At 44.8% G+C, this 12,403-nt stretch overlaps 1 protein-coding gene across 1 annotated transcript in view; it reads right to left on the bottom strand.

The window, feature by feature from the left end:
* Positions 1-12,403, bottom strand: part of LOC126413063 (lactase/phlorizin hydrolase-like) — a 173,568-nt gene that overhangs the window by 16,731 nt on the left and 144,434 nt on the right. The window contains exons 12-13 of the mRNA XM_050082960.1: positions 5,783-5,961; positions 1,124-1,257 (exon numbers count right to left, since the gene is read on the bottom strand). Of these exons, the coding sequence (XP_049938917.1) occupies positions 1,124-1,257; positions 5,783-5,961 (313 nt within the window). The remainder of the gene's footprint in view (positions 1-1,123; positions 1,258-5,782; positions 5,962-12,403) is intronic.

Below are 12,403 nucleotides of genomic sequence, written 5' to 3'. Positions count from 1 at the left end.
TTGTGCATAACGACTGCACTCACCAAAACTCCTAGGCAATACCAGTGACGTTCATGAACATTCTGTGGTGTGTAACGTGTTCCCCTCTTTCTCCGCATTAACCTGTGGCCAGAATCACTTGCCACAGAGAAACAGGATTCATCGAATAACATGACTCCGGACCTCTGTTGCTGCCCCTAGCCAACATGCTCCTTATACCAGCGAACGCTTTCTTGACCGACCGTGGCACGACTGTAGTGAGATGCATTTAACAGGCTTCCGATCATAGAAGGTAGCCTGATTTAATCGTAGCGAAATGGTTCAGGGTAGAGGCACGGGCAGCGGTAGTGGCTGCAGGGTCTGCAGCGATCTACTTAAGAGTGAGATGTCTCTTTCTTTTCCCCTCTAGGGCTACGTATCGATCCTTTTTCGGTGTGGTGGTCCGCCTTCAACCATGGGCATGCTTTCGCATGGCATCTTCATCTTCAGCGGCCTTTTTTAATTGCTAGATGACACATTTGTAGGCTCCCATCACTGTGGCCATAGTAGTGACACCCCGATCAGCTTAGAGCCTTCCATCTGCTCGTCTACTCAAATGATATCTCGAAGACGTGTTGTTGTACCACAAGCCCGAATGTCACGCTAATAGGTTCGACGACGACCTTCGTGAAACACCTTGATGCATGAACTATCCAATGCATCCAGGATATTCATGAACAGGTTTCTCTGGAGTTAACTCATCCCGACCTCCATATTTCCTTTTGCTATTATTGGCTGGGTGTTCCGCAGCATTTGCCGATTGCTCCATAGCAATTGCCAGTTATTCCTTAGCAAGTGCCAGTTATTCCTTAACAATTGCCAAGCAATGTAATTAATCAGACTACTATTACTGAAGGCTACCGAGTGAATAATGTTCTTGATTTTCAATTTATCTACAAGACTGAAATCAGTGTTGATATCTCAAGCAGCGCATTACAAGCATCGTCAGTTTTCAGACTCCTACGAATTTTGAAGCTACGGCGCTCTTATTTTGTGTATCGTTAAATAATGAATCAAACATTTCACTAGACATTAAAATAGATCACAGTTCTGTAGAGGATCACCACTATGTTGTAAGAGTAATACAATTACGAAAAACACTCACGTTCATATCCTTGGCGAGTTGTATGTCTATCTCGTACTTGTGGTAGGAGTCACACGCCACGTCGCCATTGCTGCCATCGGTGGTGATGTTTGGAATTGTGTGGAACATGCGATCGAAAATGCTCTCACCTTTGCCTGCAACACATATTGATCAACAGTTAAAACATTGTACAAAGAAGAATTATTAAATGAGGGTAATTATTTTGTTCTCCAGCCACCAACTTACATTGAATATCACTCTGCACAGATTCTTCGCTCATGTATCTCAGGATACTAGCGGTTAGAAAATACATATCATAAAAAGTTTAGAATGAGAACGCTATTTGGTTTTATTAAAAGAATTCGGTTTGGAGGAGTATTGGTGGATGAAATATATGCTACAGCTCATGCATAGTCCGCAAGCTACCGTATAGTGCGTGGCGGAGTGTACCCTGTACCACAACTAGTCATTTCCTTTAGTGTTCCATTCGCCAATAGTGTGAGGGAAAAACGACTATCTATATGCCTCTGTATGAGCCGTAAGCTCTCTGATCCTATCTTCGTGGTACTTACGCGAAATGCACGTTGGCGGCAACAGAATCGTTCTGCAGTCAGCTCCAAATGCTGGTACTCTAAATTTTCTCAATAGTACTCCTCAGAAAGAACATCGCTTTCCCTGCAGTGAATCACATTTGAGTCCCGAAGTATCTCCATAATACTTACGTGTTGATAGAACCTACCGGTAATAAATCTAGCAGCCAGACTCTGAATTGTTTCCACGTCTTCCTTTAATCTGACCTGGTGTGGATTTCAAACACTCGAACAGTACTCAACAATGGATCGCACGAATGTCCTATATGTGGTCTCCTTTACAGATGAATCACACTTTGTGAAAATTCTACCAATAAACCGAAGTCGACCATTCGCTTGCCTACTACATTCCTTACCATGCTCATTCCATTTCATACTGCTCTGCAACATTATGCCTGCACATTTAATCGATGTGACTGTGTCGAGCAACACCCTACTAATACAGTAGTCTAACATTACTGATTTGTTTTTGGGTTTCATTGGCATTAAATTACGTTTTTCTCCCTTTAGAGACATCTGTCATTTATCAAACCAACTAGAAATTTTATCTAAGTTATCTTGTATCCTCCTACAGTCAGTCAAAGACGACACCTTCCCTTGCACCACAGTATCACCAGAAAGCAGCGACAGGCTGCTGCTTACCCTGTCCGCCAGATCATTTGTGTATACAGAAAATAACTGCGGTCCTATTACACTACCCTGGGGCGCTCATAACGATATCCTTGTCTCTGATGAACGCTCGACGTCGAGGACAACATACTGGGTTCTGCCACTAAAGAAGTCTTCAAGCCGTTCACATACCTCGCAACCTGTTTCGTATGCTTGTACCTTCGTTAACCTTGGCAGTCTGCCACCGTGAGAAATGATTAACGGAAATGTAGGAATATGGTATCCGCATGTTGCCCATCAGCCATGTTTCACAAGATCTCATTTGAGAAAAGGGCAAGCTGAGTTTCGCGCGAATGATGCTTTCTAAAATCGTGCTGTTTTGTTGACAGAAGCTTTTCCCTATCAAGGAAATTTATTGTGTTCGAACAGAGAATATGTTCAAGGATTCTGCAACAGACCGATGTAAAAGATATTGCTCTGTAATTTTGCAGGTCCAATCTTTTACCCATCTTATTTACACTAGTCACCTGCGCTTTTTTCTAATAACTTGGAATTTTGAGCTGGGCGAGAGATTCTCAGTACATCCAGACTAAGTATGGGGCCAATGTTGCAGAGTACTCTTTGTAACCTCGAATTGGGATTCCATCAAAACCTGGCGACTTATTTGCTTTTCTGTGATTCGCTGTGGTAGGCATTCCCGAAGTGTTTGGATGTGAGGACAGCACCCCACCAAAACTCGTCGTTTGGCACGTTAAGTGAATATCGATTGTGATGTTGTTTCAGGTCCTACGAAAGGTTTTCACATATGGTGTAAGTTTATGTAGCAGTCCTGCCACTTCATTACTCTCGAAGGTTCCTCACAGCAATTAGCCGGAGATTTAGACAGACTCGACAATCAGCATCTTGGATGACAAGTTTGGTAATGTTACTATCATCGTTAATCTGACAAGGAATTCTGCGGAACTTTAATGTCCTGCAGTTCGATGGAGCCATTCTGACTCTTTGATCTAGTTGCCTGGACCAGTGAACTAATTGCACATCATTAAAACATGGGAAGGTCTCCCGGAGCTTGCAGCATTAGTGGCCTACGAAGTTACTCCAAAAGGTTTTCTATCGTTTGTGATGAACATGATGCCGTGCATCCATCATATACCAGCAGAAAATATATTCATCAAAAGAAGTTTCCAGTGTTTCATGGTCAGTTGTCAGCATATCTTCCTTCACCCTCTTTAAATGAAGCAGTTTTCTTGTGTGAATGAGTAAATGTCTCATGCGAGAAACTCTGCTTCCAATATCGGTACGATCGGACTGAACCCGCAAAGTTAGCCGAGAGCGCTAATGCGCTGCTTTCTGGACTCGGGTAGGCGCGCCGGCTCTGGATCGAATCTGCCCAGCGGCTTAACGACGGAGGCCGGTGTGCCGGCCAGCCTGGATGTGGTTTTTAGGCGGTTTTCCACATCCCGCTAGGTGAATACTGGGCTGGTCCCCACGTCCCGCCTCAGTTGCACGGCTTGCAGGCATCTGAACACATTCGCACTATTCCATGGATTACGCTAGACACAGACAATTGGGGTACACTAATTCCGTCCCAGGGGGTACGGTGTGGCGGCAGGAAGGGCATCCGGCCACCCCTTAAATTAACCTTGCCAAATCCGTTTAACCTTGCTGACCCTGCGTCATTGTGGGAAAAAGGCACAAGCAAAAGAAAGAAAAGAAAAACTGTTCCGTCCGGACTATTCGTTCTCCAACAGGTCCAGAATGTCCAGCACTGGCTTTAGATAGCAATTTCTGTTCCAGAGCAAGACGAGTTTCACACCAAAGACAGAAAAAGGGCTGTTTGTTCCTTTACCTCACGTTCAGCATACGACATGAGTTCTGACCGGAGTTCCGTCTAGACTGCTTTATTTACCACTGTCGGTTAATCCGTCAAAAATTAAGGCAATAGTCAAACTATTCCCATGTCTGAAGTTACTGCGTTCACTGCTATTGCTGTGTGGCGTCGTAATACGCCCAAAGCTGCTGAAAGGGTGGCACATAAGCGGCGTCTTTCACTACTCTCCACAAAAAAGTCGCAAATCTTGAGATCATGCGACCTAGGAAGCAAAACTACTTTTGTTGCCATGTTATCGGCATCGCGACTCAACACAAATTGTGCAACAAACGAACGAGCGAACTAGATAGCTGCACCACAGTGACCCCTGCCGGTAACGACGCGACATGAACTGGCACCTTACAGCTGGCGCCAAAGTCAACTTTTACTTTCGATGCGAAAGTTAAAATTGACCCCAAGTTTCAGCCTTCATTCACATGAAAGATGCAGTGTTGTGAAATAAGATGCATCTTTTGAAACAGCTTGTAGTTTGTAATGATTTGCCCGTTGACTTCCCTGCTTCCTTCATTTAAGGCAGTTATTCCGTTTTATTTTTGCATCATGTGTACCTTACACCCAAGGTTATACTCGACCAACGAAACAAACATTGTCCTATATACTTGTCATACCGTTTCCCTTGTTCCGCCTCGTTCAAAAGCATCACAAGATATTTTAGTTGCGATACGATCCACAACTGTCACCAATTTACTGATAATAAAATCACCTGCACACTTACAATAATTTATTTGATTAAAATATCCATTTGTTTTTCAGTCACTACTGCGCAGTCTCAGCTGAGTGGACTTTTTGAAGCACATCAAATGCAGATACTTGCGACACAGTACAAGCATTCATCAAGTCACACATTAGTAAAAACCATAGCGGGTTGAACAGACTTCACAGTTATTGAAGATAAGACAATGTCATCCACTCCGTATGCTGTAGTTTTCCCTTTCACGAATAATATTAATTAATAGTCTTTGTAGTCATTAGGTTTTCTCTGTTTTATTCATCGCCCACATCATTCTCGTGTTTCGTATATCTATTTGAGCTCCATGTAATTCCACTACTCTTATTCCGAATGACTCATGAACGTACTGGCCCAACTAGACTCAAACAACTCTCTGAATATAAGTTCGCGTTCTCGATTGAAGAACTTACGTTCGCAACATTACAATGTCCCATCCAATGGGAGTCCGTGCGGCTATCAAAGAAGTTGGCCCCGGTAAATATTAAACAATTACACCAGTTTCTGCCTCATAAACAGCCATTTCATATGACATGTAATTCGCATGAATAACCTCTGTCGTTGTACGTGCGCGAAATCGATCGTGCTTTTTATTTGTCTATCTTTTTTAGTAAGAAATTTTATATCTGGAGTAGCTACTATTGCCACCAAATGTCTGCAGGTGTTGATTCAGATCAATGTCTCCATGAACTTCGCAATATTCATGCACTTAAAATGTCTTACTGAGAAAAACTATCACCTTGACAAATTGCACATGAGAAAGGTCTTCCATGGCATTTCTGTCTTTTAACACACAAGAACATGCTGGTGCTTAAGCGTAGGTAATACCGAATGTTTCAGGCGCGAAGACAAAGAGTTCTTACCGCCTTCATTCCAGGCGCCCTCCACCTGGTAGGACGCGGTAGCAGCTGCGAACATGAAGTCCTTGGGGAATTTGTTGGGAGGCCCTCGTGCTCCAGGTCTTCCCGGGCGACCCAGGACACCGGCTGCCAAAAGAAAGAGCAAGCACACAGTGGGCCTCATCTTCACCACTGCAATCTGCCTGTGCATGTACGGTTTTATACTCTGCGTATCTGCCTAATCTAACCGCAAGATGTGTTTTCAGTGAGGCTGGAGCACACACATTGTCGATTAAAGGCTTAGACAAATTTTCAGATGGGCGTGGGTGTGACCTTCGTGTCATGTTGTTTGTAGTCCGTCATTGTGGCACGAGATGCCTGTTTGATGAGCTCGAACTTTAAAGCAAAAGTAAGCAAACTCTGTTTTTGTTATGGCGACGAGAATTATGGTGTACTATTTGCCCAGCGTATAATTTCCCCCGGTCTTTACTTCAATCGGCAGTTTATCTGCCGCGAGGTATTTTGCAGTCACTGGACCTGCCTTACGTTTCCTTATCTCTTGGTAAAACGCTGTAATCTCCCAGAGAGTAGGCCGTGGCTGAGCTCATACGAAGCGATAAAAGACGTCGGAAAGACACTCCTCCTTTCTCTCAGCCGCTCCTCCGCAGATGCTACGCGACTCTGTCCCCGTCAGTCTGTCAGTCGGTATCTTCATCAGTTTCCGTGCGTTCTCCACATCTCCTGGGTGGATATTTTCCACCTCAGACTGATTCTATCAGCATAGTTCAGCTGCGGCCAACGACGGTGAAGAACAGTGTACACAAATCACTCTTTTCTGCTGGGTAGTAAGTTCAGACAGTATTTCCGCTTTGCAGTTTCACATAGCTGACGTTTTGTTTATTCTACATATTAGCCACATGCTCCTCCTATACGTACATTATTGTTAAATTCTGTGACCCAACGACAAGAAATCTGATTATCAAATGAAATGAAAATTTTTTGTGGTAAGTTGCTATGGGACAAAACTGCTGAGATCAGCGGTCCCTAGGCTTACACACTAATTAAACTAACTTACGCTAAGGACAACACATACACCCAATCCCGAGGGAGGACTCGAACCTCCAACGGAGGGAGCCTCGCGAACCGTGACAAGGCGCCCTGAGACCGCGCGGCTACCCCGCGCCGCCATGAAATGAAATAATGTAATTTCTGATTCGATTGCAATTAGGCTTTGAAATAATTTCAATGGCGACAAGTGAAAAGTGTCTCCAGACCGGGACTCGAATCTGGGTGTCCCGTTTCTCGCGAGTAGTCGGCTTGACTGTCTCAGCTATCCGTACACAACTCCGGTCCCACCCAAATTCCCATCTTGCCGCACACTACTGATGTATCGACCTTGTCCGTCGTACTCAGAGCTCGACGGCATTGGCTGCAGTCCCCCAAGAGTTCAGGAAAGAGAGAGAGATCTTACGTTCGTCTAGCCGTATATGCATTTATATATGTGTGGTGCCTGTTCTTTCGGACATGCCAGGAATTTTCACTTTTCGCCGGTGAACTTATTTCAGTGCTTAATTGCAGCCGAGTCAGAAATTATTTCATCCCATTTCATTTCATCATGTGTATGTGTTCGCCTCCCGGTAGCTGAGTGGTCGGCGCGAGAGAATATCAATCCTAAGGGCCCGGTTTCGATTCTCGACTGGGTCAGACATTTTCTCCGCTCAGGGACTGGGTGTTGTGTTGTCCTAATCATCATCATTTCATCCCCATCGACGCGCAAGTCGCCGAAGTGGCCTGAAATGGAAAGACTTGCACCCGACGAACGGTCTACCCGACGGGAGGCCCTAGTCACACGACATTTACATTCGTTCGTCATGTATATATCTGCAGCTCTGGTCTAGTGCCTAGTGTTGCTGCCTCTGGATCAAGGGGTCTCGGATTCGATTTCCGGCCAGGTTAAGGATATTCTCTGTTCGGGGACTGGGTGTTTGTGTTGTCCTCATCATTTCATAATAAATCATCATTAGTGACTGTGGATACATTGGACCGAGTAAAAATTGGGACTTTCTACGGGGGCTGATGACCGCGCAATTGAGCGCTTTACGAACAAAATATCATCATCATGTATATGTACGGCTGCAGAATCATGTCCCAAATAACAGGCACCACACATATATGAATGTACAGAGGGCGTTCAGTAATTAATGCAACACCTTTTTGTTTTCTGAAAGCAGGTTGGGTTTATTCAGAATTCCAGAACACCATATTATTTGTCACTGTTTTGGCTACAAAACCCTATTTTTCAACACAATCTCCGCTCAATGCGACGACCTCACGTCTCCTTACTGGGAGGGGCTATACGCCCGCATGGTACCATCTACTGGGCGAGGTCTCAGCCAACGTCTCGCTGCATCAATAACCTCGCAATCATCCACGTACTGCTTCCTGCGGCGTGCATAATTCATTCTGCCAAAGACTTGGAAGTCTGAAGCTGCGAGATAAGGGCTGCATGTTGGATGAGGATGAACAGTCCAGTGAAATTCTGTGAATTCCTCTCAGACGCACAGACTTTTATGAGGAATTGCGTTGTCATTGAGAAGGATAATTTAGTTTGCATTTATGTGGCGACGAACGCGCTTCAGTTTCCTGATGGTAGCACAGTTGCTTAAGGCCGACCGGCACGCGGGAGGTCAGATTATGGCGCCCTAGTTGCGATGGTGACAGACGCCTCAGCCGGCCGCTGTGGGCGAGCGGCTCTAGGCGCTTCAGTCCGGAACCGCGCTGCTGCTGAGGTCGCAGGTTCGAATCCTGCCTCGGGCATGGATGTTTGTGATGTCCTTAGGTTAGTTAGGTTGAAGTAGTTCTAAGTTCTAGGGGACTGATGATCTCAGATGTTAAGTCGCAAAGTGCTTAGACCCATTTGAACCATTTTTGAACAGAGGTCTCGTCCACCGACTCAACGTGCTTTTGCTCACTGCCACGTCTCTGTAATCATTCTATAAGCGCCTATGGATATCTCCGCTGCTCTTGTTTTCCACCAAAAGAAACGCAATGACAGCTCTCTGCTTGGAGTACACCTCCTTCACAGACGCCATTTTGAAGGTTATGTATAGCGCGGTCACCTATCGGATATTCATGAAGCTATAGAGGCTGAAGCGGGAGTATTCCACGATGACCCACAACAAATTCCGCATTTTTTTTCAACGAAAATTTTCCAATGAAAAGATGTAGTGCACTACTTACTGAACCCCCCTCTTATATCAGGTTTCATAGCCACAAGATTCCTTCAGTGCGTATACACATTTTCTCCTAAACTCTTGCTGGACTCCAGCGATTGCCGGTGAGTACTGAGTATAATGGACGGGGACCAGAGCGTCAATAGTGGGCGCCGAGATGGGAATTTGGGTCGGACTGTAGTCGGGTCGGGATCGCCGAGGCGGTCAAGGTGACCATTCACGTGAATCGGGAAATCCGGGTTCGAATCCCACTCTGGAACAAATTTTCTTGCCACCATTGAAATTATTTCCGTGTCTAGTTGCTACCGAGTAAGAAATCATTTCATTTTATCGCCTCATGTATACGTATCCGAAAGAATACACCAAGGCAAACCATTATGTATTGGGAGTCCAAAATAACACTGGCCTAGAATGATTTTTCATAAGTGTTACACGAAACAAGTTAGTTTTGTAAATGAACAAGAGAAAAGCTCTTTAAAGAAGGAGTGAATATTTTCAACGTTGACAACCCGAAGATTTTTCTCGGGATGCTGACTGTTCTCCGCATCAGATAACTCATGAACTGGTGCATGTGCTTTTGGTTCTGTATCTTATTGTTCCTTATATTTTTGTTTTTATTAATATTAGGCTTGTTGTCGTATTGGTGCAGCGCATCGCCGGGGTGGTTGCACAGTGCAGTCGGTCAGGGGTCATCTGTAATAACCTACTGTATGACCCGTAGGAATGTGACACAGAGATTGTGAATAAACTGAACTGACAGACACAAACCATCTTGAGAAAGCCTACTTCCAAAGTTTCCAGAACCGGCTTTAAATGATGCTCTAGGAGTATTCGCGTATAAAACTTCACTCACGCTGGAGCAGCGTATGATATACCATCGTTTGACCGTCGCACAGACTCCTGTATGGAGGACTAAGGAATAGGCATTCCTGGCGCTGAGAAGCAGCTGAAAGAGTTGATAACAAATAAATCGCCAGGTACTGATAAAATTCCTGTTCCATTTCACACAGAGTACTCTGCGGCAGTAGCCTCTTACTTAGCTTGCATGTATCGCGAGTCTCTAATTCAGCGTAAATTCCAAAGCGACTGGAAAGAAGCGCATGTGAATTCTCTATATAAGAGGGATAAGAGAACGGATTCGCTTTTTCCTTTCCTTGTCTGTTTCTTCCGCGTGGAGATCGTTTCTGTGCGAACGTCATGCGTCTCTCAATAGTCTAAGATTGGAAAGTTGGTGTTTCATTACAGACGTCCCGCAGGGACCGCTCTGTGGCGTGGGTGATGAATTCTCTTGTGCTGTAGCGCTTGGCACGAAGAGGTTCCTTCATTTTGGAGAACAGGTCGTAATCGTACTCACTAGACTCCACCCCCTGAAGGCCCCGTGTTCAATCCTGGGAAGATGCAGGGACTTTTCCTCTTTGTAATTCCTCCAGGACGGCCCCAGTTCCATTCAGCCTTCTATTAAATGCAGTCCCAGTATAGGCTTTACCTTTTCTTATTATTAAACTTTGTAAAGCATGTAGACTATTCCGTACGGAGTGAATATAGTGAGCAACTTTGCTGTCTCCTACCAAGTAATTTCCCAGTCTGTATGCAGTCTTAATTATTTCGAATAACTTTGGTTGTTGTCAAGATATCTTTTACATGGGCGTCCAGTGGCTCTTATGTTGCTGTCCTGACGGTCCTATTTGATCTTGTTTGAATGGCATTCCATTGCAATACTTTTACTTTAATCTTTGCTACTGTGTATGGTCCCTTGTGTAAATAAGTATGTTAATCATTATGTGGTATTCTCCAGTCCATACATTTCCTTTGAGATTTCAAGTCGAACATCATTAGCCAGTTATCTAGTGGACTAAACAGTTTCTGGGCATCCCAATCAATCTTTAAAAGTTCGCTCAAAGAACTGTGCTATGACGAAACCGGATATTATACACCAGCTACCAATCTTGTCTTTATGGAAATTTTTGGAAATTTCTGGTAAGGTCTTATGAGCCAAACTGCTGAGATCACCGGTCCCTAAGCTTACGTTCTACTTAATCTAACTTAAACTAACTTACGCTAAGGACAACACACAGACCCGTGCCCGAGGGAAGCCTCGAGCCTCCGACGGGGGGAGCCGCCCGGACCGTGACAAGATGCCTGAGACCCCGCGGCTACCCCGTGCGGCTTATATCTGTGCAACAGCTGTCTAACATAGTGACTGAGAAGGTGCCTAGTCTAGTGATTTCTTATGTATAAGTGCGTGTATTCTGAGTTTATGTATCTTTCCAGGGTTAATCAGGAAAAAAACACTTGGATCCATTTTATTTTGACCATCTTATAAATCACTGTGATATAAGAGCATTCATAAGTACTGACGTAGTTTATTTATTTAAGGTATCGTGCTCTTGAAAAATCATAAGCACATGAACAATTACAAAAGAAGAAATTATAAACAACCGGTTAAATGAACAAAAGGGAAAAAAAAACTCCGAGATCATTGGCGAGGTTTTCCAACTGCTTCAGTGGCAATTAGGTGCGTTTCTTTAGGGATTCAGCGAGAGGATGTAGTGGGCAGTCCTGAACAAAATGTGGCGTCATGTGGTCCACCTCAGTGCGACCTCCGCGTTGAGAGTCTCAATATCTCCGACTGTGGAGAGTAGCAGCTGTTCTGCCCGGTCCCACACGTGGTGCACTTCAGTCTGCAACGGATGTCACGAGAAGGCCGAAGCCTGGAAGTTTGATAGCTGGGTTCTCGACTCGCAGGAAGGCTTTTTCTTGTTTGAAGATGATCGCTCTGTTTCTCGGCCAGCATGCTCTGGAACTTCTGCCTCCTCAAGTCCCGAACTCCGCAACCTGTCAAAAACTGCTATTACCGCGAGTAAACGAATTCCGCAACCAACAGCAGTTCTGTGATTTTATCTTGCCAGCACCCCACAGTCAATAACCCATATTGTAGGAGTGTTACAGTATTAAGCTAAAGAATACTACGACTCTTTTTACGAAATTATATAATGAACTTCGGTTGCTAGCACTAACTACATGGGTTGGATAAAAAGTAGTGGCGACGCTACTACGAGTATAATGCATACCAGACTTTATTAACAGGCATTCACCATATTACACGCCCTAAGTATGATCACCCCGCATCTCGATCACCGTCCCCTACACAGATGGAAGGCGCCGTACACCATTATCGCGTCCATTTCCGTCGATGTCGGCAAGGAACGGGCTGTGGCACGGATGATGTACTCTCTTGCGGTGACCGAAGAGGTTCCTTCACTTTGGAGAAGAGGTGGTAATCGCACAGACTCATTTCGGGTGAATACGGTAGGTGTTCCAGTATTTCCCATCACCAAGTACGCAGGAACTCATGCACGAGGTTCGCTGTGTAGCATCGCGCATTATCACTACAGTAGCAACAAATTTTAGT

This window comes from Schistocerca serialis, chromosome 7 (genome assembly GCF_023864345.2).
Source record: "Schistocerca serialis cubense isolate TAMUIC-IGC-003099 chromosome 7, iqSchSeri2.2, whole genome shotgun sequence".
Classification (NCBI taxonomy): Eukaryota; Metazoa; Arthropoda; class Insecta; order Orthoptera; family Acrididae; genus Schistocerca; species Schistocerca serialis.
This window is presented reverse-complemented; position numbering and strand designations above follow the sequence as displayed.